The sequence below is a fragment of the Rhea americana genome, unplaced genomic scaffold (genome assembly GCF_003343005.1).
Source record: "Rhea americana isolate MKP2758 unplaced genomic scaffold, rheAme1 scaffold_202, whole genome shotgun sequence".
NCBI lineage: Eukaryota > Metazoa > Chordata > Aves > Rheiformes > Rheidae > Rhea > Rhea americana.
The window spans coordinates 853367-880571 of record NW_028186173.1 but is presented as its reverse complement, the minus strand read 5'-3'; the positions used below and the strand labels follow the sequence as shown (position 1 = coordinate 880571).

The 27205-nt window shown below is 47.8% G+C and overlaps 1 protein-coding gene across 1 annotated transcript in view; it reads left to right on the top strand.

The window, feature by feature from the left end:
- The window catches only part of IQCJ (IQ motif containing J), a 59815-nt gene that overhangs the window by 28355 nt on the left and 4255 nt on the right, over positions 1–27205 (top strand). Inside the window, exons 2-4 of the mRNA XM_085304077.1 lie at positions 14902–14966; positions 16016–16096; positions 20151–20301. Coding sequence (XP_085160203.1) covers positions 14902–14966; positions 16016–16096; positions 20151–20301 — 297 coding nt within the window. The remainder of the gene's footprint in view (positions 1–14901; positions 14967–16015; positions 16097–20150; positions 20302–27205) is intronic.

Here is a 27205-nt window from a genome sequence, read left to right as displayed (position 1 = left end):
GCAACGAGCAGGCAGGAGCACCCTGGGGAGCAGCACGTTAATTCCAAAAGGATGATGGAAACCATCATTGACTTCATCTGTAAATAAAGCCCTAGCAGCCTATTTCTCAATGCTGTTGAATAATATTCAAGGGCATATCTGCAATTTAGAAATCCAGCATGTGCCCCKATGTCTCAGCAACAGATCTGGGCAGTTGAGTCATATTTCTATRGACATTACATAAAAGTAGCCATAGCAATGCTAATTTGTGTGTTGTCTAGGGAGCAAATACAGATCGTCAGAACAAGACTAATCTCCCTCTGTTTTTTCTAATAAAACAGAAGAACACTAAATAATTAACATAAACAAATGAAAACTAATTCACCAATTTTTAATTTTTACCCAATTGCATGATCCATGCTAATGAATAATTTACAAGGCAGAAACGAATATAAAATTAAAATATTTCTCTGGGGTCTGCTGTATGTGTTATCTGAACATCCTATCTGACTGTTCATTTATATAGAAAAAAAGAGTAAAAAAACAACCCTAGAGAAAACAGCATTCAGCATGAACCAGGCTGTAATAAAAAGAGCTGCAGACTCCAGAGGTTTTACTATTTCCTTATAGACCTGGGATCATTTGTCTGAGGCTGTTTTTGAATTATTCATATAAACGGTAGCTCTTTGCTTTCAGAGATTGAATGCAACCAGCTTCTATCATACGGTTTCACATGCCGCTTTTCTGTTTGCATTTAGGTTTTTTTACAGGGTGCCCTTTATTCAAAGGCTCTGCTGGATACTGCAGGATTCGATCAGCCAAACATTAAACATTAAGAACCTGTATTGTGGTTAACGCCGAGGTTTCACACAGCAAATAAGGCAGCTGGTGGGAGGGTGAGCCAGAGAAACAAGGGARTGTAATAACTGAAGAGCTAATAAACGTTGGAAATAATGCTCTACTTCTGCCTTGACTTTGGAGAGCTACCACCAAGGAAAAAGTATTTGTTATTTTAGCTGCAAACGCTCTATGTTAATTGTGAGTCTTCAGCATGTTGATGCCCAGACCTGTGTAAGGCTGACAGGACATTACATTCGCACCGGTGCCTCTGCGTTAGCGTTTTAGTTTGGATCGGCAGGGTGCCTTCGGAGCAAATTTCCCAGTTGTCCTCCCTTACTGTGCTTTGACTCCTGTCATGGAACGATTTTGCACTGCCCAACCTGTATTCGCTCTGCGAAACAGAGAGGTGCTTGCCTATAGGACCAGGTAATCGATGTCTCGGGCTGCTTGTGGGACCCCCTGTTTTGCTCTGCTGACCTACTCGTCCTGTTACGCAGCCTGTCATGTAAACGTAGCCGTGGATCAGACCAGGGCCTTGCACCACGTCTTCAGCCGTGGGTGAGAACCCGTGACGCTATGCAGGGAAGTGCAATGGCCTCATCTTCCTACCCCCGCACATAACTGATCATGGCAAAGATTATGGAAAACAGCGAAGGGAACACCTTCTGGGCCCGTCAGAGAGCACTCTCGATCCTGAAATACAGGTGTCGACTGCCCTCTGCCTAATGACAGCTRCAGCTTCTGGGTGCAGCTGCCTGTCTAGGTGACTACACGTGGCTGCAAATTTGGCTTCCAGGATACGTCTTATGTGAAGGACTTCTCTTCTAGTTTTTCTAAAATAAAACCTAAAATTTYAGTATCTGAATGTCCAGTTAATAGTAGTAGGAGAGAAAGAATTCCCTTTGGCTGCCTTTATTTTTTTCTCAATAGCTCAAGGAAACAGTTTGCCAAATAACATTACTTTAATTTTCCTCTAATCATCAAATAGCAGCATACTTATATCAAGTGCTGTGGTTTTACTGTCATGAGGCGGAGGATATTCAAACTGGAAAGCCGCATGAGCGACTCGTTTGTACTTCATCRTCCTACGATAGTCATGTAGAAGACAGCCTTGTCTCTCCATTTTCAACTCCATTTATTAACTCTGCCAATTTTTGAGACAAGAGTGAAGATCTAAACCAAGGAATAATAACAGCGAACTGAGGTTTACCTCCGCAARAGACCATAGACTGATTGATAAAAATACCTCTATATGCTTAAAGAAARGGGGAAATGGAAAAGTGAATACTCCTGCCTACAGTTTAATTCATTCATGTTGTTTGTAGCCAGCAGTTCAGCAGGATTCATCTGGTAGGTAAAGAACACATTTGAGACAAAAACTCTCTATCCAGACTAAATAGTAGCTTATATCTACMTTACAACAACAGCCCACCAGAAGCTGGACTTTGGCCAATAGCTCAGGAGTTGCAGCCAAGCTCGGGCTGGGGTGTCCCGGGCTCGCTGCGTTGGGACGGTGTTGGACGATGTGGCAGGTCTCTGCTCTACATCCTCGTTGTGCAGTATTGGGACTCTATTYCAGAGGCCGTCTGAAGGGTACCTGCAAAGCGAAAGTGTGTTTTATAGTTCTCTCCTGCACGCTGAAAGCTGGTACAGCTCACTGTAGGAGAGTSAAAAACCCAGTCTTGACTTCTCATAGCAAAGGCTGAAGCTTTGTTCATCTAACACTAAGAAAGACTTTGAGCACATACTAAAGTTCATTCTGTTCCTGGACAACTTATTGRCATGTTTCTGTGTCCTGTTTATGAGGAAAGAATCTAAGCAGACGCTCAAAAGCCAGCTGGAGCATAAGGAWTTTTTTTGAGCTGGGACCCTTTTGTTGTCTGGGTTCAAATCCAGGCTGGCTAAGTTAGAGGCACCTTGAAATGAATGAGAAGACACAGCAGGGAGGAAGCTCTGTCCTCCTACAGCTCTCTAAGTGCATAAGAACTAGAAGTTAGCAAAACCCTTTTAAGATACCCTCTTCTGGGACTTGCCTGGGACAAAGATGTTCTGTATCTTTCCTGTTCTCTGAAGACCTGTTACTTGGTATTTTGTCTTTGATATTACAGAGTTTTGGAACAAAATAACAAGTGTAGCCTCTACTCAGCAGATYGTGTTCTGGTCATGGCTGGTCCTGCAGCTTGCAATGGCTGGGGAAATGATTTTTCTAAACCTCAGAGGCTTAGCTAGTTAGGAGGTACTAGACCTCGATAGAGCAAATCACTTGATAGTCTGGCTGTCTTCAGCCGTGTTAACATTTATGTTAATATCAGAATGCAAGGATATTGCAAGTGGCCGACTCAGGTGCTAGTGTTACTTGCTAGAAACACGGTAGTAGTACAAATAGCCAGCCTTTAAATACCCTGTAAAGGTGAGTATAATAGATGTCTTTAAACTGTACTGTCCAGTTTCAAAAGCTATGAGGAAATCTTCTTCTCAGTGTTCTGGAAATGTATTTTTTCTGTTACTTTTCAAAGAGTCATAGGTCTGTCTAGCACATCTGTGCACGATTGCAAGTACTCTAGTATTTTATCATTGGGTGTTCAACTGCAGTAAAATAATTTGAGTAAGAAAGATCCTGTCAGTGCTGTTTCCCTCTTGATAAACTCCAACTGTGRGAAGTAGTCTGAAGCATTTGGTGGGAAGAGGAGGAGGAGAAAGGAGGTGTTCTGACCTACGAATGACTTTGGGTTTAGCCTGTTGATGGGGATCAGGTTGGAAGCATAACTTCTAAGAAAGCACTTGCAGTTTATTGTAGCCAGCTATTTCATTACAGCTAATCAGATTGGTAAGGGGCCATCCTGATGTTGATCTGCTCCAGGTGAAAAGCATCCCTGCGATACAGGGGATGCAGTTGCTAGGCGACCACCTTCAATTAAAACATCTTCTCAGMTATCCACACCGTATGAGAGAGAGAAATCAGAGTTAACTCCTCAGGAGCTCAGGCAAGAACAGCCTGTGAATCTGGTAGGTAGTGCTGCAAATCCCTCCTCCTTTGCACTGCCTGTTGCTTTTCCCACCCGTTGGTAATACAGACTTTCAGAGTGTTATTTCAGCTCTGGCTGGGTTAGTGAGGTAACTGCTGCTTACACTTGGCATTAAATCTTCTCAGGGTTGCAAGCTTCTTGCCAATGTCAGACACCTCTGAGGACGGAGAAAGGCTCTGACCTTAGGATTTTTGGGGGGCTTCTGTCCTAGGAACCATAGAAATTTGACAGGTTCATCCCTAGCCTCAAAAGAGACCTCAAGTCTAAGTCCTGGAAGACTGCTGRTTGTAAATAAAGTCTGCACAGATAAATTTTTCAAAACGGATTGAAGCCTAGATTTTGAAAGGAGKTTGGATGAGCAGTTCCCACGTGAAGACCATTGCAGTAGACCAGGGCTTCAGCTGCCAGCCTGGCCTGAAACTCCTGCGCTATRATGGAAAATGCTGTATGCTTTCACAGCCGAATAACAGAAACCTGCCTTGTGAGTGCGTTGCCCTAGTGCTGTGTGTTCCAGTAAGAGGAAGTTATGCTGGATCCAGRAAGGCAGTAGCAGAATCCCATGCTMAGAGCTGTGCGGTTTGGAAGTCGTCTCTGTGATTTTTTTTTGCAAATAGTTGAGTGAATATTAGAGTTAAATTCAAGCTATTCCCGATCTCCAGTGCTTTCCAGAGGTCCTTCCAGKGCAGTCAGGACTTTACAGCCCTGACGAGGAGAGGACACCGGAGCAGCAAAGGTCCGAGACTTCCTTTGCCAGAACATGAGAAACGTGCTCCCAGCTGGGCCACCTCCCTCCGCCCTTTCCGCCCCGACCCGCCGTTTCCTCCCGTCTCGAGGACTGCAACGCAGACGAGGCTCTTTCTGCTACAAGCCTTCCCACCAAAGCTTGGAAACATCCTTTCACTCCTACGYGCCACAGACTCTCTGGGTTTCCTCCTAAAAGCGGTACTAATATTGGAAATTTATGTCAATTTTAGTGCGTTGTTTTCAAGGCTCCCTAGAGCTGGAGTAGAAATATGAGGAAGTTTCTTTTACAAACTAGAAATATTTGCTGTGTGATTTTGTGATATCCTAAATTCCCCAGCTGGTTTACTGTTTGTAAAAGATAAATAATAATAATAATAATAAAAAAAAAAATGGAGAACATTTGGGAAGCTTAAGTGCCACTGAAGCACAAGACAGGAATGGAAATATAAGAATGAGAGGTCTCTTATGTTGGGAAGCTCAGTGGTTTCACAGTCTGCAAATCCTGGTTTTTATTCTGCAAAATGTTCAGGTGCCTAAATTGTGTGTGGGGTTTTTTTATTTTTAATAATAATAATAATAAGATCAAGGTGTTTAGCTTTTTGCTTTTTGCTTTTTTTTTCAAAAAAAAAAAAAAAAGAAAGAAAATTTCAAGTATCCTACAAACAAATCGTGGCTGAGCTACTTCTGCCCAAAGCAGCTAGGGAGGACCGTGGCTCTGCTGTGGAAGATGCTTCAGAATATTTGTGTTCTACCTCAAGAAGGTTTTTTAGGGCCTGCACAGCTTTTAGAGGAACCCAAAATCCAGAATACTCTGCTTCTCTTTTGAAACAACCTCCTAACCACTTTCCTGGCTAAAGGTGACTGTCCTGAAGGAAATAAGGTTAGAAGCTTCTGCATACTGGATTTTAGAAATTAATACTGAAATGAAGAAAAAGGCAAACATTTGTTTCATTGTATTTTTACAAGGTTTTACACCTCCGCCCTTCCACTGTTTTGAAAACAGACTGCTCAGCACCCCCCAGCACCTCCAATTACAAAATAGAAACAACCTGAATGCTTAATAGCAGCAGAAAATTACCATAAGCTGTGAAGTAACTGAATCTTAGCTTTTTTAAATCAAAGAACTTTGTGTACCTTTTGTGCTCCTYTATTACTTGTCATGTGTTGCTCTTGACAGGAAGAAAGTCCCCACGGCCTCTCTGCTGTTAAATAGAATTTCCCACATTTGCAATTACATGTAATCTTTATATAGAAAATGAGATAGGTTGGCTTAGATGGGTATGCGGAAAGCTGCTGCGTCGTGCGACCCCCCCTCCCCACCCCAGGATTCATTTAGCTGCAGCCAATGTCCTAGAAACACAGCTGAACAGTTTTGTAATTTGCCTCTGAGACTAATCTGCAGCCATCTTTTTAATGGGATTATAAATTATACGCACTTTATAACGAGACTACAGTAGACTGAACAGTTGYGTTAATGACTCTTATCAAGTGATTAACTAGGAAGACAGGGCGCAGAAGAATAGACTATTTCACCTGCGAGCCTGCCATGGGAGCATCGTTATTACTTGTCTAATTAGCACAGCACCACTTCGTAGTGGTCCCCAGCAGCGCTACGAAAGCTAGAGGAATTCCTGCTGCGATCCTCGATTTCTGAAACTGCGCCGTGGCCGTTTCGGGTTGCGCCGGGGTGAGTGGCCAGGGCATCCACAGTCCCCTTGGGAAGGAGCTTTAAAAACCACTCTGCAAGGTTCCCTGTGCCTCGGGAGCCTCGTGCACGCGGTGGCCAGCGCCGCCCCGTGCGTTTGCTCCCTGGTTCACGTGCAGCGAGCTGCAGGCTGGAGAGCAGGAAAACCAGCTGGTGGTGGGACCCGGTGAGGACTGTGGAGTTTGCTTTAGCCTAGTCTCTTGCTGCTCTTGCTACCGATTTCAGCGCCCTACGCGTGTCTCTTAGCTTCGTTATGCCCACCRCTGAAAGAGATGAGATGCAGGTTTGCTTCCCAGGAGTGCTGAAGAAGCCTTCTGACCACGCGGGGCTTGCAAGTCCTTTTAGTTAGATACACACAGAAAAACGCAAATCTCTGTTAGTGCCGGGCCCCAGGGATGTAGTCTCTGGAGCGGATCACGAGGAGTGCTGGTGCGGCTGGATGCTGGGTGCTGGCCTCTTGGAGAGGTTTGACTTTGCATGACGGTTTCTTGGTTAATGCAGCTCTCTGTAGGTGCCTGGCTGAAGGTGTAATGATCTTCATGGCTAAGCAGTTGCTGGATAAGAAATATAAAATTTTCCATTTGTATTAGAAAATCCTGTATCCTTCGCACAAGAGGTGCTGGGAATGGAGAGGAAGGTAGCGCGGCGATGGAGACTGACCTGACTTGCGCCTACGGTTTCCACAAACACGGCTCGGCCGACACATTAATAAGCGACCTGCTGGTTTCGTAGCGTGTTTGCATAGAGAGAAGCATCAGAATGAGTGAGCGGTTTCATTATTGTCAGCGTGGAGAAGCTATTTCTCATGTTGAAGACAAACATGAGAGTGTTTGGTGGAAATTACAACACACATAAAGATTAAGACCCCAATCAGAACTGCTCGGTCTGCAGTTCATCATAACAGAGGAAATAYCGTTTATGCGAGTGCACGTGTTCTTCAGTGAACCTGAATTATGTAGCTGCAGCTGCTCTTCTCCAGGGTCCTCGAGCAGAGATTTCATATGGCTGACAAGTGACTGCTGGTACCTTTGCCTGGGTGTCTTGCAAGACAGAGACTTGCTCCCTGGCCAGSCGCAGCTTTATTCAGCTGACAGCAAATATCCCACGCGTTTCTTCCCCAAAYCTCAGCGTTGTCAGGTTACTTCTTGTTCTTTCCACCGCGCCCTCCCTCTCCCRCAGTTTCACTGCCGAGGTGCTCGGTACCGAGAAGGACGGTGGTGCTGAACCGCGCTCCTGCGTGCGAGGGAGCTTAGTGCCCTGCAGAGAGTTAGTCCTCACGTAGTGCCTCACGCCTGGGATCCTACGTGGGCTGAGTGYGCTGCGCTCAGGTGCTGTAGGAGTAATTCCCTGGGTGAAGAAGCTTCAGTTCTCCCCTGCTAGCCTTAAATGCCTGAAAATGGGAGCAAAATGTGGCAGTGCGTCTGCGGGGTCAGGCTGGGAGCTGGGGGCCGGGGAGGAGCCAGCGTTGCTCCTGGTGCTGGGGCCGAGGACGACGCTCTGTGGTTTTAACAGCAACCTTCTGATTCCTGAACTGGTTCGACAATCTTCTCTTTTTTGTAAAAATTAGCAAGCCAGAGCCGCACGCTGAAAAGCTGAAAATTGGATTAATATCTTTCTTTTCAAACAGTCAGCTGTTGTTGTCATTAGAAGCAGTAAGCTCACGAGCTACTAAAAGAGCTGCCTACTTCTTCTGGGCGGAGGGAGGAAGAATTTCCCTGGGAGTTCGGAGKCTCGTTCTGTCACGTCCAGTTTTCCCCTTCCTTCCCCTTCCTGGTGTGCTCGGAGCGGCATCGGCTTTGCTGTGACCGCCTCAAATTTCTCTTAAAATAAAGCTGGATCCGCCCGCGACTTGCGGTGGAAACCCGTGCGGGAGGGCGGCCCCACGGACGCGCGTTCCTTCCCGCGGCGCTGGCAGCGTGCGGGCTTGTGTCCTCCTCCTGAGAGCCACCACCGGGCCCGACCGCCGGTGCCTTCGTAGCAGGCGCAGTTCTGCAGCCCTTCGCATCTGCACCCGGGGTCGGGTGAAGCGCAGAAGTCGAGAGGCTTCGTGCTTCCCTTGGAAGAAGTTAAAAGCAGTGCGTTTTGAGGCAGAAGTGGTGTTAAAAGCCCCGACCGCGGTGACAGCGTCGGAAGGCACGGGCTTTCTAGGAGGCATCGGACCCGGCTCTCCGAGGGCGTTCGTCCCCGCGCGGGGCTCCCAGAACGTGACGCCCGGGGCCGGGAGCGCTGCGCTGCAYGCGACGGCGAGCGGGGAATTAACTGCTCCGCAGGTCGCTGCGCGAGCGCTGCGGCCCTTGGCGCCCTCGCCGCGGAGGGGCTGGGCGAAAGCCAGACCCGTCAGCGGCGTCTTCCCTGGACGGGGCCGCGGAGCTTCCTGTCGAGTCTGCTGTCGGTTAAATGAGGACTAAGGAGAGGGAAGAGCACGAGCTGCAAGAGAAACAATTAYATATTGTATCTGTGCCCTAAAAAGGGCTCAGCCCGGACTGCAGCGGGGAGGCGTGAGACCGGCTCGTCCCCGAGCGAGGGGAGCCGCGATTCCTGCGAGAAACAGTCCCGAAACTATCACGATTTGTGATAATTCCGGCTGCATTTTTTTTCCCCCTGCGGGACCATTTCTCAGGGAGCTCTCATGCAAGTAATCCCAAATCTGACTCACTAGCTTCAACCTGGGCTCCGTGGAARCCACAGGTCTCAATCCGAGAGCAAGCCCAAATTGGCGTCTGGATTTCCAGCCCTTAGAAAACAAGCCCCCTAAGCTGGAAGGATTTCTCAACGCCTTTCCAAGGTGTGTTCCACCACTGTATGTGTGGGGACATACTATATACCCGTTACATGCAAGGGGTGGGCTAAGACTGGCGGTGGTACACCCAACTTCGAAAGCACTCCACACCCAATGAGAAAAACAAAACCACACAGAATTGGGCCAGTGAGAAGCCTGGGAAGCCTCAGCAATCAAGCCACATTTTGCAGAGGACCTAAGGGAATCTTTGGGAAATTAGGCCGTATCCTATAAAGATATTAGCTAGCAAACTGGCAGGAAAAAAATGTTTTTGAAAAAAATTCGCTGAGAGTTGGCCTATGCTGGAGAAATGGGGAAAGCAATGTGATCCTTCTTCTTACGGGGGGGGGGGGGAGTAGCAATTGCTGCTTTGCAGCCATAACTTTGATTCTTAATAAACTAAGAAAATGCATATATTGAGTGAAGCATCTCTTAGTATCCAGAATAACGGAAACGTGAGCGATAAACTGCGGGAGTTAATTGCCTAATGGCTACTGTTCCCCTAAGTGCTCCATTTATCAGCCAGATCTTAAGAAATCTTGCTTGTAGCACCACTGCTTAGTCATTACCCTGAAGAGCCGTGAGGCCTCGTGCTCATCCCAGTGGTGCTCTAATTAGCAGTAACTTCTCCCAGCGTGAGCCGTTGCAGTCCTGCCTGCCCTCGGTTTCCTGCTCTTGGCCTGATTTTCCGTGCAATGGGATGCTCCGTTACCCTAGCAGTGCAGAAGGGCCRAAAAAAGGCACAAAAGGGAAATCCGGGCAGGATGTGATGGAGAGGGATGTGAGAACTGGTGTCTGCTGTTGATTAGCGGTTAATTAACCAAAGAAGGTCAGAGCCTCATTGCACAGATGAAGAGCATGAGCAGATCCCTCCCTTGAAGGGGTCGCTGGGCTGGACGGTCGTGGTGTGCGCAGGAGAGGACGAGGAGGACCGCGGCCTCGTGCCGCCTCTCCCTCCATGACCTCTGAGATCGCTTCCCAGCCTTGCTTTGAAATCTGGATGCAAAACTCAGTGAAGTAGGTTTAAGTAATTCTATTGATGGTGTAATTATTTTTAAAAAGTCAGCTGGTAAATTGTTGTGRCAGCTATGGATCGCAGAGCCCCTGTAGCTATGTTAATCTTGTGCCATTAATGTGCTTTTCTTCAACGTTTGTAGCTCAAATACTCCAAAAATGGAACAGCCTCTGCCTTTAAAAATTGTGCTAAAGATTAAAAAAGGAAAAAAAAACTGATCTCCCCAAAAGAGAATTTGATTCCTAAGCACCCTTCCCCTTTCCTTGGGGAAAGGACCCCGCGTGGTCGGGGCGCAGCGGTGCTGTTTCTGCCCGCCTCGGAGGMGGCGCTGGGGCGGTGGGGGCGCTGGGGCCGACAGCCCCGCGCCTGCTCGGGCTGCGGCTCCTYGGGCACCCCGGGCAGCTGCTCCGCGGACAAACGCGGCTCCCGGGCGCTGCCGGGCCAGCTTCTCGCGCAGCCCCGCGGCTCTCTCCGGGGAGCAGCCGCGCCGGCGCGAGAGGGGACCAGAGAGCGAGGAGCAAGAGCCTTCTCTGCAAAGGAGCCCGAGCTTTCTGTCCGCTTTAGGCTCGTTGTGTCCCATTAAGGGGCTTAATTAACACGGTGCGTGACAGACCTTGGCAGGCCAAAATAGGGAATCTGCGTTGTTTAATTCGGGGCCACAGTCTTCTCCGGGAAAAGCGGGCAAAACACATTTCTGGATCCCCCCCCGACAGCTCTGCTTCTGAATTATCGCCCTGATACTCTCGAACGGGTTTGGAGTTTGCGCGAGAGGGGGAGAGTTATGAGCCGGTCAGAAGGCAGCGGCAGAGCTGGCGCTGGCGCTGGCGGCGCGGCGCGGCAGACTCCAGCCTCGCCTTCAGGACTAATCGGCAAAGCAGTCRCCGCTGCAAGACTTTCTCCCAACAGCGGTAAGCACGCACACAGCAGGGTGAGCAGCTCGACCGTGAAAGGAGGACGCAACCCGTGCAGCGAGGAGTCCAGCAGCGAGTCCCGGGGGTGAAGGTCCCTCGTGACGACCCTGCCGCGAGCCTCGGCGACGTCGGGGTCCCGCGGCGGACGGGTGGCCCGCGAGGACGAGCGCCTAGACGCGCTGCACTAAGCGCCTGTGCTTTCTGRTTTTCCCCTCCCAATTTTTTTTTAATCTCTGCTATGATTCTGAGTCTTGCCTCACTCCTGTCCCGTGCTGAAAAGCGCRGTAAGGCGGAAGCGGAGGCGCACGAAAGGGAAACCGTCAGTGCCGAGCGCAATTTAGAGTGAGCAAAACCCAAGATGCTTCACGGGCAAAAAGGAAAGGAGGGATTTTTCTTTTAACAGGGAACAAAAGTCGTCAGAATATGAGCTCTAGCAACACACGTGGATGTAAAGGGTTGGGAGTAACACGGGAAGCAGACTATTTTAGGTAATTAAAAGCGGCTGGCGTGTTTGGGAAGCGCCTCGGCTGGGGCCGCGGGCTTTGTGCTGGGCTGCAGACGGCCTGGGGATCGCGACTGGCGCTGAGCGCGGCGTTGGTGGAGTCGCAGGCAGAATCCGCAACGAAGAGCACGCGCTTTTCTTTCCTCTTCTCCGTGGGTACGGGCAGCCCCCCTGGCCTCGGGGGGAACTTCGGGGCCTAGCAGCAGACAAGAGTCACTCTTATAGGTAAATATTTACCTGGGCGTGATTTAATGGCTGCAAATTCCTTTTCACTCCTTAGGCCTTATTCTAATAGCGGCATTTTGAAATGTATTTCTGCAAGTAGAATTTAGGGACTAGCGCGTTTCAGTTCTTTGAATATTTATTTCCCAAAGGCCTCCGCGGCCTAGAAACATCCAGGAAATATTTTCCTTGCTGAACGGCCTTGCGCAGAGGTCGCCTCGCTGCCCCCGGCTCGCCGAGCCCCCGCGCGGCGCCGGCCCCGCCGGGCGCCCCGACTATGCCACGCGCGCCGTCGGGGTCGTTCACGGTAGCTTGCCCCGGGGGCCGGGCAGCTCCGCGCACCGTGCTGGGGAGACTCGGCCCCGGCAGCCTGAAACCTGAAAAATGCCCAAGGCGGACGAGTTGGGTTGCCAAATTGTCGTGCTGGGCGTGCACGTGGGAGCCAAACGCAGCTCACCGGCAGCGAAGAAGGCAAAGAGACTGTAAATTCTCATTGCAAAGCAAACGCAAGCTTTTATAGCAGTTTGGACCGTGCTGAGAYGTGGCTCTTCTAGGCTCTCCGTAGACTTGAGCCCTCCTGGTCTTTTCTGTGCTAWAAGCTTACAGCACTACCAAGTAATACTTCACTCATTGCAACAGCCTGGTTTTCCTAACAGAACAGATCTACAGGCTGAAAAATAATTAATGCACAAACAGAATGTCCAAGYTAAAGACTGGAGAAAGGCATTTTAGTTTGCTTTCCTCGAAACCAGTCTGGCCCAGCAGGCTTTCACTGCTTTCTTCGACTCAGGCATCTATAGCTGTGTCTGTAGACACCCGGTTGCTATTGAAGTCTGTATTCATCTGATGTAGGAAAATGAAAACTGCAGTAAATTTTACAATATGTTTACATTATAACGAGGTTTATAGCAGCAGCGTAACTCATTGTGTATTCCAGCAGAAGCATGGATCGCTTCCAATTTAATTTTCTGAAGTTAGAGTTTGCAGCTGGGTCACTCCCGGCGTRATCTGTGAGATGCATCTGCTAAGGCCGCGAGCTGGAACAAGAGCAGCCCCGCTGTCAGCGCAGCCCATCGTTACCGCACGCGGGGTCCGAGGGCACAGCGTCAGCATCGCTTTGTGTGGACGCAGCAGCATAGCTGGCTTCATAAATTTTGTTGCAAGGAGCAATAATCAATACTTCATGTTTAATGACGCAAAACCGAAATTAGTATAGATTTTATGTCTTCTCCTCTTCCAAATTATGCAAACATTACTAGCCCCTTTTGTCRTTGCTTTATATTACTGCTTTTATAAAGATTGTCCAGTGATGTTTAATTGAAAGATTGAATAGTCAAAAATGTCACAACCAATTTTACTTTTTACTTTTTTTTTGTTCGGTCTTCACCCTTAGGTTAATAGAAAATGATGTCAAACACAGAATATGATTTATGTAAGTCATGCAGGTTTTGTCACCCAGAGCTATATATAAAGTCAATTGCAAATTGTTCTCACATTCTAAATTACCTTATCTAGCTCTGGGATATGCTAAAAAARTGACCGGTGGAATAATATAGGAAAATAAAAGGTTTTCTTATGAGCTGAACTGTACTTCAGAGAAAACAATTTTGGAAGTTTTCCTGTTTTTTTAATATGCAGGAAGAGCGTATTCCTYGGAATGGGCCAAGAAGGGAGGGCAAAAGTAAGAAGTTTCATGACCGGGTTATTTCCAGCTGCGGGTTAGTTGTGAGCAGCAGTGAGTCCTTCTGACCTGGCCACGGCGCTTGATCGGCTTGCGCGTGTCGACAGAACAGGGCTACGATGAGGGGCCCGGAGATACGGGCAAGGACGGAGGGGAAAATCTGGCTTGCCATCTCGACAAATCTAGCTTATGCATAAAACGTATTTTGCAGTAATAGTCCTTCCAAGGCTGTGAGGAAATGAAAGGTGTATTAGAAGTGAATCAGGAGAATTACAAAATTGTCACCCTCAGATACAACCTGAGCGGCCCCCCTGCTCCTTCTTTGAGGCCCCCCTCGCTCAAACGCTTTCAGAGCGGGGAAATTTTTTCCGAGCRGGGAAATCAGCCCTCGGAAATTTTAGGGCAAAAAGCTTCCTTTGTGTATTGTAATCGAGAGCCGGAGACGCACCCGCACGTAAGCTCTGTGGGAGAGGCCACGGCGGCCAGGCCCACCGGCGGGACAGCYGTGCCTGCCGTTGCAGGAGGCCTTTCTGCAGCTTGTCCCGGGATTTCTGCCGCGGCGAGAAGCAGAGGAGGGAGAGAGCCATGTTTCAGGGGCTAGAGGTGTCGTAGCTCGGGTTTCCCTCTAGGTAAGCGCACGTCAGTCTTGCTCAGAGGCCTGATTCGTCTTTGGATTACTGGTCGGTCTCCTCAGAGCTGCTGGCCCATGGGTGTGTTTCAATGACAGGAAAATAAACTAATACAAATCAAAATCAGCTTTAAAAATTGGAGGTTTTCATCTGTTTTGTTTACAGCTGAATTTCCTCACTGATTACTAATCACATTTTTCAATTTTGGGTCAATTATAAGTCTTTCCCCCTACTCCCACCCCTCCTGAAGAACAAAACTTGTGCCAGTCAGAAACGATTTTGCTTTTTAAGCCACATCCGAATGCCAAAATTCTCGGGTTGATTTGTCCTGGCCCCTTAGCGTGGAGGCAAGGAATCCCAGCTGCGCGCACGGAGTTAAACTTGTGGCGTCTCGTCTGTTCAGAACGGGATCTGATGCAAATAGGCGGGTGAAGACATCAGGCTGCACATCTCACCCAGCGACTTTCTTAATTACGAGACTGAATACTGTTTGATTGCAGAACAGAGAGAAATGTCAGGAAGTGGCAACGGCTGCTAGCTTGCCTCTTATCAAGACCATCTCTCAAATCAAAGCAGCCACATACCTAAGAAAAGAAAAAAAATACTTCCCTCTTTYTGTTTTTTGCTCTGGCTCTCATTTTTTGGTAGGTCTGGTATTTCTTTTCACAGCGATGTACCGCACATATTGATAAATATAGCAGCCTCTTTGTACTTATTTTGGATGTCTAAATTGGAAAGCAATTTTTGGCCCTTGCAGGAGGGAACGTTTTGTTTAATGGTTAGCTCACAGCGCCGTGAGGTCGAAGAGCCGCCAGCGTCCGGCGAGGGTTCCCACCAGCACGCTGAAATGTTCTTTCTCTCCTTGTAGGAAGAACTCAGAAGGCTCCAGAACACCTTGGAACAGGTCAATGATGGCAAATATTTACTTCAAAGGTAAATCTGGGATTTCACACGTGAAATGGCATTTATAAGGCAACAATTAAATGYTCCTCTAGCACAAGTAGCCCGGAGAGGGTGGCGGTGGTGTCCGTCCTGCACAAGGAGGAGCTGGAGCCCGAACCGAGGGGGACGGGCGTCTCTCCTGAGCACAGTCGGGGAAAAGGTGTAAAACGTGATCCAGCAGCCTGGTGGAGGGGTTTTCTCCGGACGCCCGTGCTCTTTGAGGGACCGTCTTTCAGTGGTAGACTRTGCTTTCTGCTTGGTAACATACTGAACCTTTCAAGAATGTGCATCTCTCCCATAAACGATTCTTGTTTTTAGTTACAGGAGGATAATTTCTGAAAACTGCTGCTGATTGAATGATGTAATTAAGTGTCCAGTAAAGTCTCAAAATAACTGCCGCAGGTTGGGGTCTCATCTTACAAATTTTCATGCGAAGAACTGTCATTCGCGTTGCTAGTTCCATCCAAAGCAGTGTCCCAAAATACTTGATTTTTTGTCTTCTAGCATTTTAAAATTGCTTTGTCAAAACAGTCACTTTGCAGCATCAATTCCTTGGTCATCTTTTATTACAAGGAATTTTTTTCTTCATATTCTTGTATGGCTTTTGCTGATGTAATTCATTTGCTACCAGCATTACCATTGTTACTTTCCATTTTACTCTCCAGCTTTTCAAACCTAGCCCCAGGGGTGGAAGTTAATTTAGCAGGAGTATCTATTCTATTTGCCAATGTTTTTTATTTGCAGCAGCTTCTTTGCTGGRTGTGCCTGTCTCTGGAGCCATGGCATCTGGGAGGTTTAGTGCTGAGATTTGCAAAGAACTCAGTCAGGCTCCAGTCTGGAAACKGGATTCAAATTCTTACTTTTTGTTAGCAGTCAAATGGGGCCGCACGCCGGGACCCAGACACATCCATCCAAAGACAGCAACACCTTTAAATAAGCAGCTCATGTATGGTCTTGTCAAAATTCCTGAATTAATTTGCAGTGGTTGCAAAAATGTCATGCTGAGACGCATTGAAAGCATCTTCTTTTCTCTTTCATAGCCATCAGCTTGCCATGGATGAGGAAAATAATATTGAAAAATATCCTATCAACTTACAGCCCTTGGAATCAAAAGTGAAAATGTAAGTAGCAAAGAAAGACTGTTGTTTTGGTGCTTGACTGCGGCTGGGATTGCTAGATTCCTGAACCGTGGAATCCCGGCTGTATTCTTCTGGGCTTTCTACGGAACTTTAACTATAAAAAAGCCTTAATTTGRCAAGGTAGTTAAGCTCTCATCTACCTTTAGACATGTGAACATTCCCTTTGAATTGCGTTTCAGATGTTGAACTTAAGTGTTACRCTAATTTTGTAGCTTCCTGTGTAAAGCTAGAGACTATTTTGAGAACCTGCAGATTTCTGACACGTAAAGGCAATGTCCTCGAAGGAGAAAGCACAGGAGAAATCTCTCGAGCGGTATTTTTGAGAGCTGAGGGGCCGGGTGAAGTTCCTCAGGGAGCCGCGCAGGGCTCCTCTGCAAAGGGCACCTCTGGTGTCGCCCTGGGAGGAAGACCCGAGGCCGAAGGCACCAGGGCTCCGGGCCCGGGGGGAGCGGCGCCGTTCTTTATCGGAAATAAAGCATTCAGCCGGGGCRTTGTGAGTACGTAGCGTGTAGCTGTGGCACCTGGGAGGGAAGAATTAAGCTTCTCTTCTTCTCCCGGGAGCAAACTCCCGCAGCCTCCCCAGCGGAGCGGCTGCAGCCTGCGCGGCGGTGCGCGCTGGGCTCCGCTGTGCTGCCAGGCTGCTTTGTGCTGGGGGAGCAACCGCGGTAATACCAGCTCAAAATTCAAACTTAAATTAACTTAAAGCTCAACATTTAGAGCCTGTCCACGTCTCCATCCGAGGAAAGAAAKCCACTTTGGTGTCCGCTCAGGTGAAGTGCCCTTCCTCACTGAACCTTTCTGCGGACAAGCTTCCCTTACATCAARAAATGTGGATGTCTTTACACTGAAGACCCAAACTATTTCCAGGTGAAATTCTGTGACGTCAGGCAAAGGACGTAGCTTTACACAGAGAATTTTATTCATTGCTGTGTTTCATGTTGCATTTCATTTTCGGTTGAAAAGCTACAGCTAACTTGCTATAAAGCATGTTAGAATATTAACGCTGCATTAAAATATTAAARGGACATGAAGTTTCCGATTAAAATCCAGCCAGTGCCTTTTAGTCATGCAAATATACGTCGGATGAAACAATAAATTTTCAGGGAGTTTTCTAGAAGGTAGTTATGCTTTAAACTCAGTATTGCCTCATACTTTAAAATGAAAAGTACATGTAAATATAAATATGTAAATACTCCATGGAAATATTATGCAGTAAAGCATGAAACTGAAATAATGCAAAGTATAAGTGTGGGTGTGAAGATGTGATTTTTTAAATCAAAATGCATTTACTGAAAGCTCCTTCATTGATACACACATTTGGGAGCCTTAGCAGATACTTGTGTCGCTTTTAAAGCTGCTGCGCGGAGCGAACACGAGCCTTGCCCCGCCTGGCTGGCTCTGCGGTGCACCTACACCGTGGTGGAGGCTGTTTTGTTTCTGATCTTGTACTCTTCCGAAAAACAAACAAAAACGTGCATTTGATCTCACTGGGCCTTAAGATGCCCCAAATGCCCTCTGTTTGGGGAACTTTGTTCCTTGAGCTGCCTGAAAATTCCCGCCCCAAGAGGTGCCTCCGGCTGCCTGCCGTTCCCGGCGCTCCGGGGAGCGGCCCACGGCCGCGCGCGGCCTGGCGTGGGGCTCGGCCTTCCTCCTGCTCAGCCTGAGGACCACCGTTTTCCCGCTCGGCTTGGGAATACACAGCCAAACGCCTTTCCACCCTGGCTGAAGGCTAAAATATTTTCCTGAGTTGCGGAGATGCGGGCAGAGAGGGCGTCCGCACGGTTAAACGGGCGAGGTGAGGAGGTGTTCGCAGGCCGAAGGGAGCAAAGGCCGCGTGTCCCTTGGTGCGACTCCCGCGGCGCGCGGGGACACCCCCGAGAAAGGCGCGTCGCCCGCGTTTCACSCGCTGGCGCCTGAGCCGGGCGCGCGTGGTCGGGCTGCAGCTCAGCACGGGGCTGCGGCAGCAGGCAGAGCGGCAGCGGCCGAGCTAGCAAGGCCAGCTGGGGTCCAGCGATGCCGGCGGTGGAAGCGTGGCCCTGGGCAGCTCAGAGCAAACGCTGGGTGYGTACCCACGGCCTCCGGTGGGCTCGCCTCAGTTGCTGTGCCCCTTCTGCGGAAGGCGAGCCTCTAAACCTGCAGCGGAAATGCTGAATTACACTCAGGAGCCTTTTCCTCGTGCTGACCATGGCTACAACCAGCAGCCATTGGCTCTTTTCCATATCCTCATCCCCTTGCAATGGTGTCCAGCACACTCTGAAGACCTCCTAGGACCAGCTGAGCTTTGGCTCCCAAGGTGGCAAGAGCATCAGCAGGGCTGAGGTTCGGCTGTGAGAGCTTTTCCACCTGGAGGAGCTGCTGGGCACATCCAGCCCCTTAACACCACACAGGTGTGGAGGCTTCTGGGTGCTCATCAGCCTCCTACTCACTACAAAGCTGCCTGGAAGAGGAGTAGCAAGGGTTTTGAATGCCCTAGCCCTCATAGATGGGGCTGCAACAAGCTAATGAGGATGRCTAAGGGCGAGATATTCCCCAACACCTCGGGGAGAGCAACCCTCCTGCCCAACAGAGCATCGGTGAGCAGTTTGCTGCCCAAACCCAAGTGCAGTGCACACCATGCAACGCAGCCTTGGCATCTCAGGTACCTACAGGCTCCATCGCCTCTGTTCTCAGCAGCCAGAATTGCAGCCTTCACCCTCCTCAGCCTCATGTTCTGTGTGCTCCTTCTCTCAAGTCCCCTGGTGTGTGYGTTCCCCGGCCCCTGAGGAAGGGGCTGTGAGCAGGGAGATATGTGCATGCCGCCTCTGGCTGGCTCAGCAAGCAGGAGAGGGGCTGGGGTGTTCGCTGCTGGGCCCCGTGCCGYTGGGCACCTTCCCCGTTGCTCAGGGCTTTGCCTGCTGGGCAAAGCTCGTGCATCAGCCGTACGTGGCAAAGGAGCCCTGAGAGGCAGGGATGGGTCCCGCGGGAGACGTGCGGCCGACCAGCTCGGGAGAGGAGCGGGAGGTGGGACGGCGCGGAGGGACGAGCGTCAGGCGCTCGAGATGAGGCGGCGTTACGTGCGGCTGTGAAACGCGGTCCTCGCGCTGCCCTGGAGTCCGAGGACRCGTGAAGGTCAAGGTGCTCTGCTGGATTAACAGGCACGCTGAAGGTTTTACGGCTTAATATCCACGGGAGTAAAACCTCGCTTGGGTATGAATCCTGAAAGGAGCTCTCTGCAGCGGCGGTGGCACAGACACCCAGTCTGGGCAGAGAATAACCTCTGCTTTCCCGCAGAGACGGCGGGTCATCCCGCGCAAACGCCCGYGTGCCTTGCCTCAAGGCCGCTCAAGACCTCCCGCCGCTGCCGCTGCGCCTTCCCGGCCGCGCCGGCGACGCCTCGGTGCCGCTGGCGAAGAGGAGAGGCCGGCCGGCCGCTCGCTCTGCGCCTTCACTTACAGCGCAAAAAGTGAGCTTGCCTTTAAGCTAAGCTGCTCGCRGTCCTGTTTGAAATGTGCATTTCTTTGTAGAATTTTACATGAGACTTCAGAAACTTGATCAAAGTTTAGAAGATGAAACCAGAGCTCCCCGCCTAATCCCCGCACGTTGATTTAGAGCACTTTTTAAGTCCCCAGCCATAGCAGTACAGAGATGATTTAAAGGATGCTGACCTAGCTCTGAAGTTGCAACTGTATCTACATTATAATCTGAAAGCTGGTATAATTATAAAATTTTGAATTCTTTTAAACAGATAATTGTATTTTACTGTCTTTGCAAGATGTAAGAGAATTGAGTTAAATATAGTCTAGAATTCAGATTACTCCTGTAAACTGAGGGATTTGGAATAAAGAATTACTTCTCCTGAACAAATATCTCAAGGTTTTCGAGCAGCGGCTGAGACCTGTGGTAGGTAGTTATCTGTGAACATTCTCCAAATAAAATAAACAGTGCATTTAAAAAAGAGCACCCAACCCAGGACCCCCTCTTCAGTTGAGAATACATATTTGAAAGCGCTTTTTGCTCATGCATCCGCCCACGGCTGTGCTCTGATTTTCACCACCAGCATTCAGCGAGCATGGCGTGACTACCTGCAGCGGCAGGACCTGCCCCACCACGACCCGCCGGAGAAGCGCAGCCCTTCGCCACCGTCCCTTGCGTCCGACAAGCTCAGCAGCTCCGTCAGCATGAACACCTTCTCCGACAGCAGCACGCCGGTGAGTACGCCCCGCGGGCCCCTTCTCCTGTTCCTACTGCCGCCTGCGCTCCTTCCCAGGACTATCGCGGAAATGAGCTATTTGGCGAAAGCTATGCTGTTGAGTGATGATTGAAGAAGGATTTTTAGGGGAATTGTAGTGTCTCAAATACACGTGCAAGCAAACACGCGTCTTTTAGATACAGTTGAAGGTGCAGCTGCGCGTTCATCTTGGGTTAGTGAGACACAGGTCTTAGCAAGGTTGGTTGGCTGATGGATATAGCCAATAATAGCAGCGGCCTGGATGGGAAACGGTGATTCCACGTGGTGGTTTGTTCCCTTGCAGGAAGGACATGTCTTCAGGGAARCAGGTCTTTCCCATTTTGTGTTTGTATTCTCAAAATCAGGTGACAAAGTGTGGTACTGTTCTCATAAGTAAATGTGGTTTCTAAGTGGTTTTTTTTTTTCCCTGTAAGAGAATTAGAAATGCTGATCTAGGAATCACAAATTAAATTTGATTTTGGAAAAAATATTTAAGCSACCTTGCAGACTGCGGTGACTAGTGGCAGAAAACTATACTTCTGTTTTAAAGATGACTGTAAGCTAGAAGTCCAAATATAAAGGCCACTTCTGAGAACACTAAGTGGCTTTGTGACGGTCTGTGGGGTGAGATTTTGGGGTCAAAAAAACAACAGATCAATACCAAGTCTATAAATATTGCTTTCAGCTTTGAGATAGAATTCATCAGTTCTGAGGAAACTGTAGACCTGAGTGCACAAAATTTGATAGTTTCAAAAACAAAAAAAGGTCCTGGCAGTGGAGCTTGCCGTGCATGTGTTAGAGCACTCAAATAACAGCAAGATGCATCCCGTGTTGAACTGGAGCACGTAGGATGACTGTGAACAGGTCCTCCGAGTCCTTGCTACGAGTACTTCTCGGAAGTGTTGTCCTTGGTCACGCAGCAAGAGTTGGTGGCTTCAGCATTCGCTAAGAAAGTCTAGAAATCAGTTCTAATGAAGCTCTTAAAGGTGGAAACGATGCCAGTTAATGCGAGCGTGCTGAAGTCTCCCAGACCCAGGATGACTTTTCTCTTGCTRAGAACTCAGATCTTGGACTTACGAGGACAATTTGACTCTCTTTTCCCCAGTGGATGGTGTTATCTAGGTTAAAAAATGAAGCTGGTGAACTGTTTGCAGTAGCTATCATTTTTTGTGGCACTGTAGTTCAGCAGGCTGCATTAGACTTGATAGCTTTTAATAAGATATTACTGAGAGAGTGCACTGTTTTATTTTTAGGTGACTTGTGTTCATAGCTGGAGGCCAGCTTTCTTGGGATGATAAACTATAGCAATATTGGTTTATAAACTAATTTCTTATGCATTAAATGAAATACGTTCCTCTAATAAGAGGAATAAATGTGGATCTGGTTTTTATGTGCTGCTGGAACTTGTTTGAATACGGTTGACAGCGGAGAGTGGCCAGCTGGCTGCCTAACCACCACAAGAGGTCCCTCACACCCTGCGCAGGACTAGGGCCTCTAGCAGAAGCTGCAGAACTGGTTTTGCATCAGTAACCCGGTTTGGGAAGCAGTACATTTTCAATGCTTTCTGTTAGCTGGGGAGAAATTAGCACATCTGAGAATGAGCAGAGAGGGCACTCAAAAGCTCTCCCCTCCCAAGCAGTGAAGCACCCTCCTTCCAGGGCAGACCTGGCTCTGCCTCTGGCCACCAGCTTTACCTTGGAAATGGGCTTGTGGTGCCTGGCAGCAGGGCAGGGTGCATATCTGCAGAGTGGCCATAGCTTCAGGAAACTCTGGCGAGATGACAGCTGTGAGTTTTCTAAGCAGCAAAGCGCAGGATGGTCCTCGGCTTGGTGACGAGGGCAGATGCCACCGGGTTTTTTATTAGCAGTTTAAAACCAGACCTTCCATTTAACACGTTTTCCTGTCTATATCGGAGAGCACTGGGGGATACCTTGTCTTGTGAAAGCAGGGAGCAGAGATAGGACACCTGCTGACCTCCCAGGCCTCCGCCCAAGAGGGGTGTTGCGGCAGGCAAGCGATCCGGCCGGGAGGCGTTATTGGGCCAGGTCTGAGAGCAGCTACCGCTGCAAAGCGAAAGGGCGRCCGCACTCTCTGGTGGTGTTTCATTTCACGTTTGCTTCTGAGGAAATGAAACTTGACTTGATTGTTGGCCCTGCGTGGAACAGGGCGAGGGTCAGCCGGCAGGCGTGCACACGCTCGCACCAGCAGCGCGTTTCACCTCTCAGCTGAGCCCTCCCTGGGCCGTCTGCGTTAGTCGGAGGGGGGCACAAACCATGTAATGCTGTAGGAAACAGGTTTCTGTCTGACAAATGTGCCAAGAAGGTGGAAAGCCGATCGCGCACCTTTCTGACAGCAGATCTCAGWTGCTTTTGGCTTAGAATTGACATTGTCAGGTTCTGGGCAGGGCAGGACGAGGTCAAAACAAGACAGGGACAGTCAACCTCGCACTGTTGAAATGTGGACAGGAGATAACAGCAATGATTGCCTTAACCAGATAAACCAGCCTTGGTCCACATTCCAGAGCAAGAGCCCCAAGAAGTGGTGCAAGCTCATTATAATGTTATTTCTTTTGCATTAGCAGTGTTGCTGGTGCCCTAAGAAATATGCCTATGGCTCATCTGTCTGAAAGTATGCTATACTGAGCAGTATGCAGTTTCTGACGGAAGTCACACTGAAATTTGGGCTATTTGGAGGTTTTACCCTTTCTTTTCCAAACAGATAGAAAGGAAAGTCTATGTCAAAATACGTAAGCACATAAGAAGCAGTGATGCAGATGGGATAGAGAAATTTATGATGTATTTTAATAAACCACTGTCACAATGGAACCACGTAATTCAGCTGAAATCTAATGCTGGCTTTTTGATTTCCTTTCTCAATGCAAGCCTCCTCGTGCTGTGCTCTGTTGGATCCTCAGCTGTACCTTATATACTCCTGGAGGCATGAAAGTAGTTGGCTACCTGCATAATGAACGACAGAAAGGGTTTCATGCCCACAAAATAAATGAGAGCCCATGGGCTAACAAATGCAGATTACTGCAGCAGGGTAGGTATAAAAGCTGCATATATCAAGTATATATGTATACCAGTACGTTGGTGTAGGATTTTGAAACTCTTAACTGGATGAATAATATCTAAAACCAGGTTTAATCAGGCTACTGGYGAACAAGAGAGATTGTCAGAGTCTGCAGGTCTGTAACTGGAGAGTGAAGAATGAAGTCTGGCCATTTGTAGTTGAAAGAAAAGACTTGAACTGGTGTCCACTGTCATTCCAAACCTCCTGCGGCCTTTGTGAGGGAAAATGGGGAATTGCTCAGACTGAGAAGTCAGATATTTTTAAAGCATTTTTTTCCATTTGCATTCTTGATAAATATGACAAAGAGGGCAAACAGGAAGCAGAAAAAGTGATGAAAAACACAGGAAATTGCAATCCAGGAAAAAGCCTGTGCACACAAAGTCAAATGCCCAGAATCAAAGGTGTGTTTTTGGTCAGGATAGATGCACAGCTTGTGTGCCAGGAAAAGCAGGGCGCCAGCGTGAATACTGTCAGTGTGAGGAGTTAGCAGAGATGGCCTGAGCCTTGATAGATTTGGTGCAGGGGAGCTGTGCCTTCCCTATATGCAGACACTTACTCATTTGTAATCATTAAAAATTTCTGAATTCTTCAAATATGATACTTCTTCTTGTCCCAGCCAGAAAGATAAATACAGAAACATAAAGCAACAACTTTAAAATAACTTCAAAGGAGTGATGAGAGTTGGAGGTRACTATCATAGGAATGGGTCGTACTATGTTTGGCAACAGCTAAGATGCTTTCTAATCACCACAACTTTCATGTTTATCAGTTTTGTGGTTTTTTTTTTTCTTTTTTTTAAAGCTGTTTGGTTTACTTGAGATGGGAATAGCTAGAAAAATTGGATTTTTCCCTGGCCAGTGTGAGGTGCCTGGCTCAGTCACTGGTTCATSGATGTACAGTGATGTGAGCCCTTCTTACCTTGCTGGAGCTTATTGATCTCTTTTACGTAAGTGGCTTCAAAAAACCTTAGTGTAGCCCTGCTGGCTGTGGTTAACCATGTTCAGAGAGACAACCTAATTGTGTGATTCTAGGACTCAGAAGCTTGATGAATCATTAATTATACCACCTTTGATTTGACATACTGGAACTTGTTTTGGATCAGCAAACTGCCTTCATGATTGCAGAAAGCTGTTGCTTGTGAAGTAGAATGTTGATAAGAAACTTGTGCTATAGAAAAGAAACCACTAGACTGAGAGAGAAAAAAATACCAACTGAAAGATTCCCTTAATTTTGCTCCTCTGCCAAATCTGAATAATGTCCACCAGTTCTCATGTGTGAAATATTGTCTTAATTTCATGGGAGAGGAGTAGTGTCTCTCATATGTAGGACGCTGAATCCACTGCAGGAGCTAGCAAAAAAGTCTTTTCTTTGAAGTTTCATTTATATGGCTTTTTGCCCTTGAAGCCTGAGCATCTCATCTCAATAGCGTTTCATTATGACTGTCTGCATGTCCTTTTGTTGGCTGGCTCAGAAGAACCAGATGGTAGACAAGGCCAGAATTAATTTTTTAGACTGCCAGCATCTTTTATTCCTTCTTCTGGCATCAGAGTTGGCCAGAATAGCAATTAAGGAAAATAGGTAATTTAATTCAAACTTGTAATGATTGATCACAAGTAACTTGAACAGTTGTAGGTAGTTGGAAATTGGTTGCTTTGTCACTAAAATTTTAGAGTAAATAAGTTTACAGATGGAATACTTCAAGAAACAAACTGATCAATGAACCTTTTCTGGACTTCTGTGATTGAAACAGTAAGAATAATGATTTCTGTTCTGGAAAATTACTGAGTACAGTATGCATCTCTTGCAAAGTTTCCTAGGTTTAGGCATGCTTTAATGCTTAGTAGAATAGAGAAGATTTGTCAGTGAAAACACTCTTTGAGTTTCACATCCAATTTACACCTTTAATTCACCTTTAAGAATTTACCTGTGTCTATTTGTCTTGACACTGAGACATAACAGAAGGCACCAAAAGAAGTACAATGAAAAATAATAAAAATCTCCTTTCACTTAAAAGCAAAAAAGGGAAAAAGAGTGTAGCTGGCATTCAGAAACTGGCAACTAGAAAAATGCAAACCAATGCCAAAGTATCAACACTTACCTGAACCTGCAATGGGCAGCAAATAGTGAACATGAATTCCATAGACATAGAAGATTCTTTTCCATCTAAGATACCATATACCACCTAAAGATAAATAAATGTCTTCTGTCTCTGCCTACAACAGCCATTACAATTCTTTTACAACTGTCATAGTGCTGATGAAGTCTGGAATTTCACTTGTTAACATTTTGAAGACAAACTGAGATGATAAACGTCTGTGAAATTTCATCTCATGTTTTAAATAAATCATTTCTTGCTTAAAATGTCAGTCCAAATTGGCTACTCTACACCACTGTTCTTACGTAGATTCAGAGCCCTCTGATTTTATCTGCACCTCATATGTAATGGTAAGGTCCCGTCTGATACATGAACAGCTCCTCTCTTCATTTAGCTCTCTCCTTTTCAAAAACTGCTCTGGACAGGCCTAAAAGGACTCTCCCCACGCAGGTGTTAAGACTGCATATGCATGTGTGCTCAGTGAGAGCACTGTTAGCTCCCTATTACTATAATGCTCATATTCTTGCCAGAGTGCCTACAACCATCGTCTGAGAATCTTTCAGGTAGAACAAATTATCAGGTAATGAGTTGTGGTATTTGTGTACAAACAGATAAATCACTCCTGACATTGGCGCGCTCAAAGTGTATGGGCTCTGATGTAGAACGTTCTCCTGGCCTGCCTCCCGGTAGGAACCTGGTATAACGGGTAGAATGACAGCGAAAGAACATATGTTGGGTGATGAGACGGGGAAAAGATTTTTCTTGTTAGGCTGCTGCTTTGTAGCCTAACGAAGAGTGGACTTACCAACCAAGTGTATGCAATACAGGCACTCTCCTTACTGTATGAAGAGAGTTGTTTTCAATCACTTATCRGGTTATTTTATTAGGAACAAAAAAGAAGCACCTGTACACTCTTCAGTTGCCTGTTTTCACCCTTTTTTATTCTATTTGTAATAAGACAGGGAAGAGGGGGCGAGCATTAGTTTGTAAATGGTATTCAGCCTTAGAAATACTTAATTTCTTGTTATTGTGTAGGAAAGTGGGAAAACTTATCTTTGTCTGTGGGATGTGGCTGAGTTTCTGCATCTCTCTCCCCCCCCCCGAAATAGACAACTGACTCTGTAATTGTCCTTCCAGAGGCTGAAATCTTCATGGAATTTTTATTAAGGAAAAATGATGATGACAGAAAAGTCTCACTAGCGTGTGGTTTTAGCCTGTTGCAGTAATGACATCACTGAGTCTCTTTAAAAGGTTCAGTCTCAAAGCCGTAATCTGCAAAAGCCACAGAAAGCCTGATAATCCTCAACAGACAGGCAAAAGCTGGTGAGAGACATACCTGCACTCCGAGTTCTTGCAGCATTGCTGCTGGATCTTGGATTTTGTGTAACTTTAACCTGAAGCACTGGGAATCAAATTAGTTTTTCTGCTCTGGGTCGAAGCACGTGGTTGGAAATTAGATGTCCAGGTGGACTTTTCCCCACCCACCACAACTTCTAAGGAGACAGTGGTAAGGCTCAGCCCAGCACCCCCTCCACCCTTCGGGGTCGGCTCTTGGCCTGTGGAGCCGTGTCCTCACCCCCCCCCCGGGGGGGCCCCTTCGGCACCGCGGACGGCGGCGCCCCCCCGGGGCCCCTTCAGCACCGCGGACGGCGGCGCCCCCCCCCCCGGGGGGGCCCCTTCGGCACCGCGGACAGCGGCGCCCCCCCCGGGGGGCCCC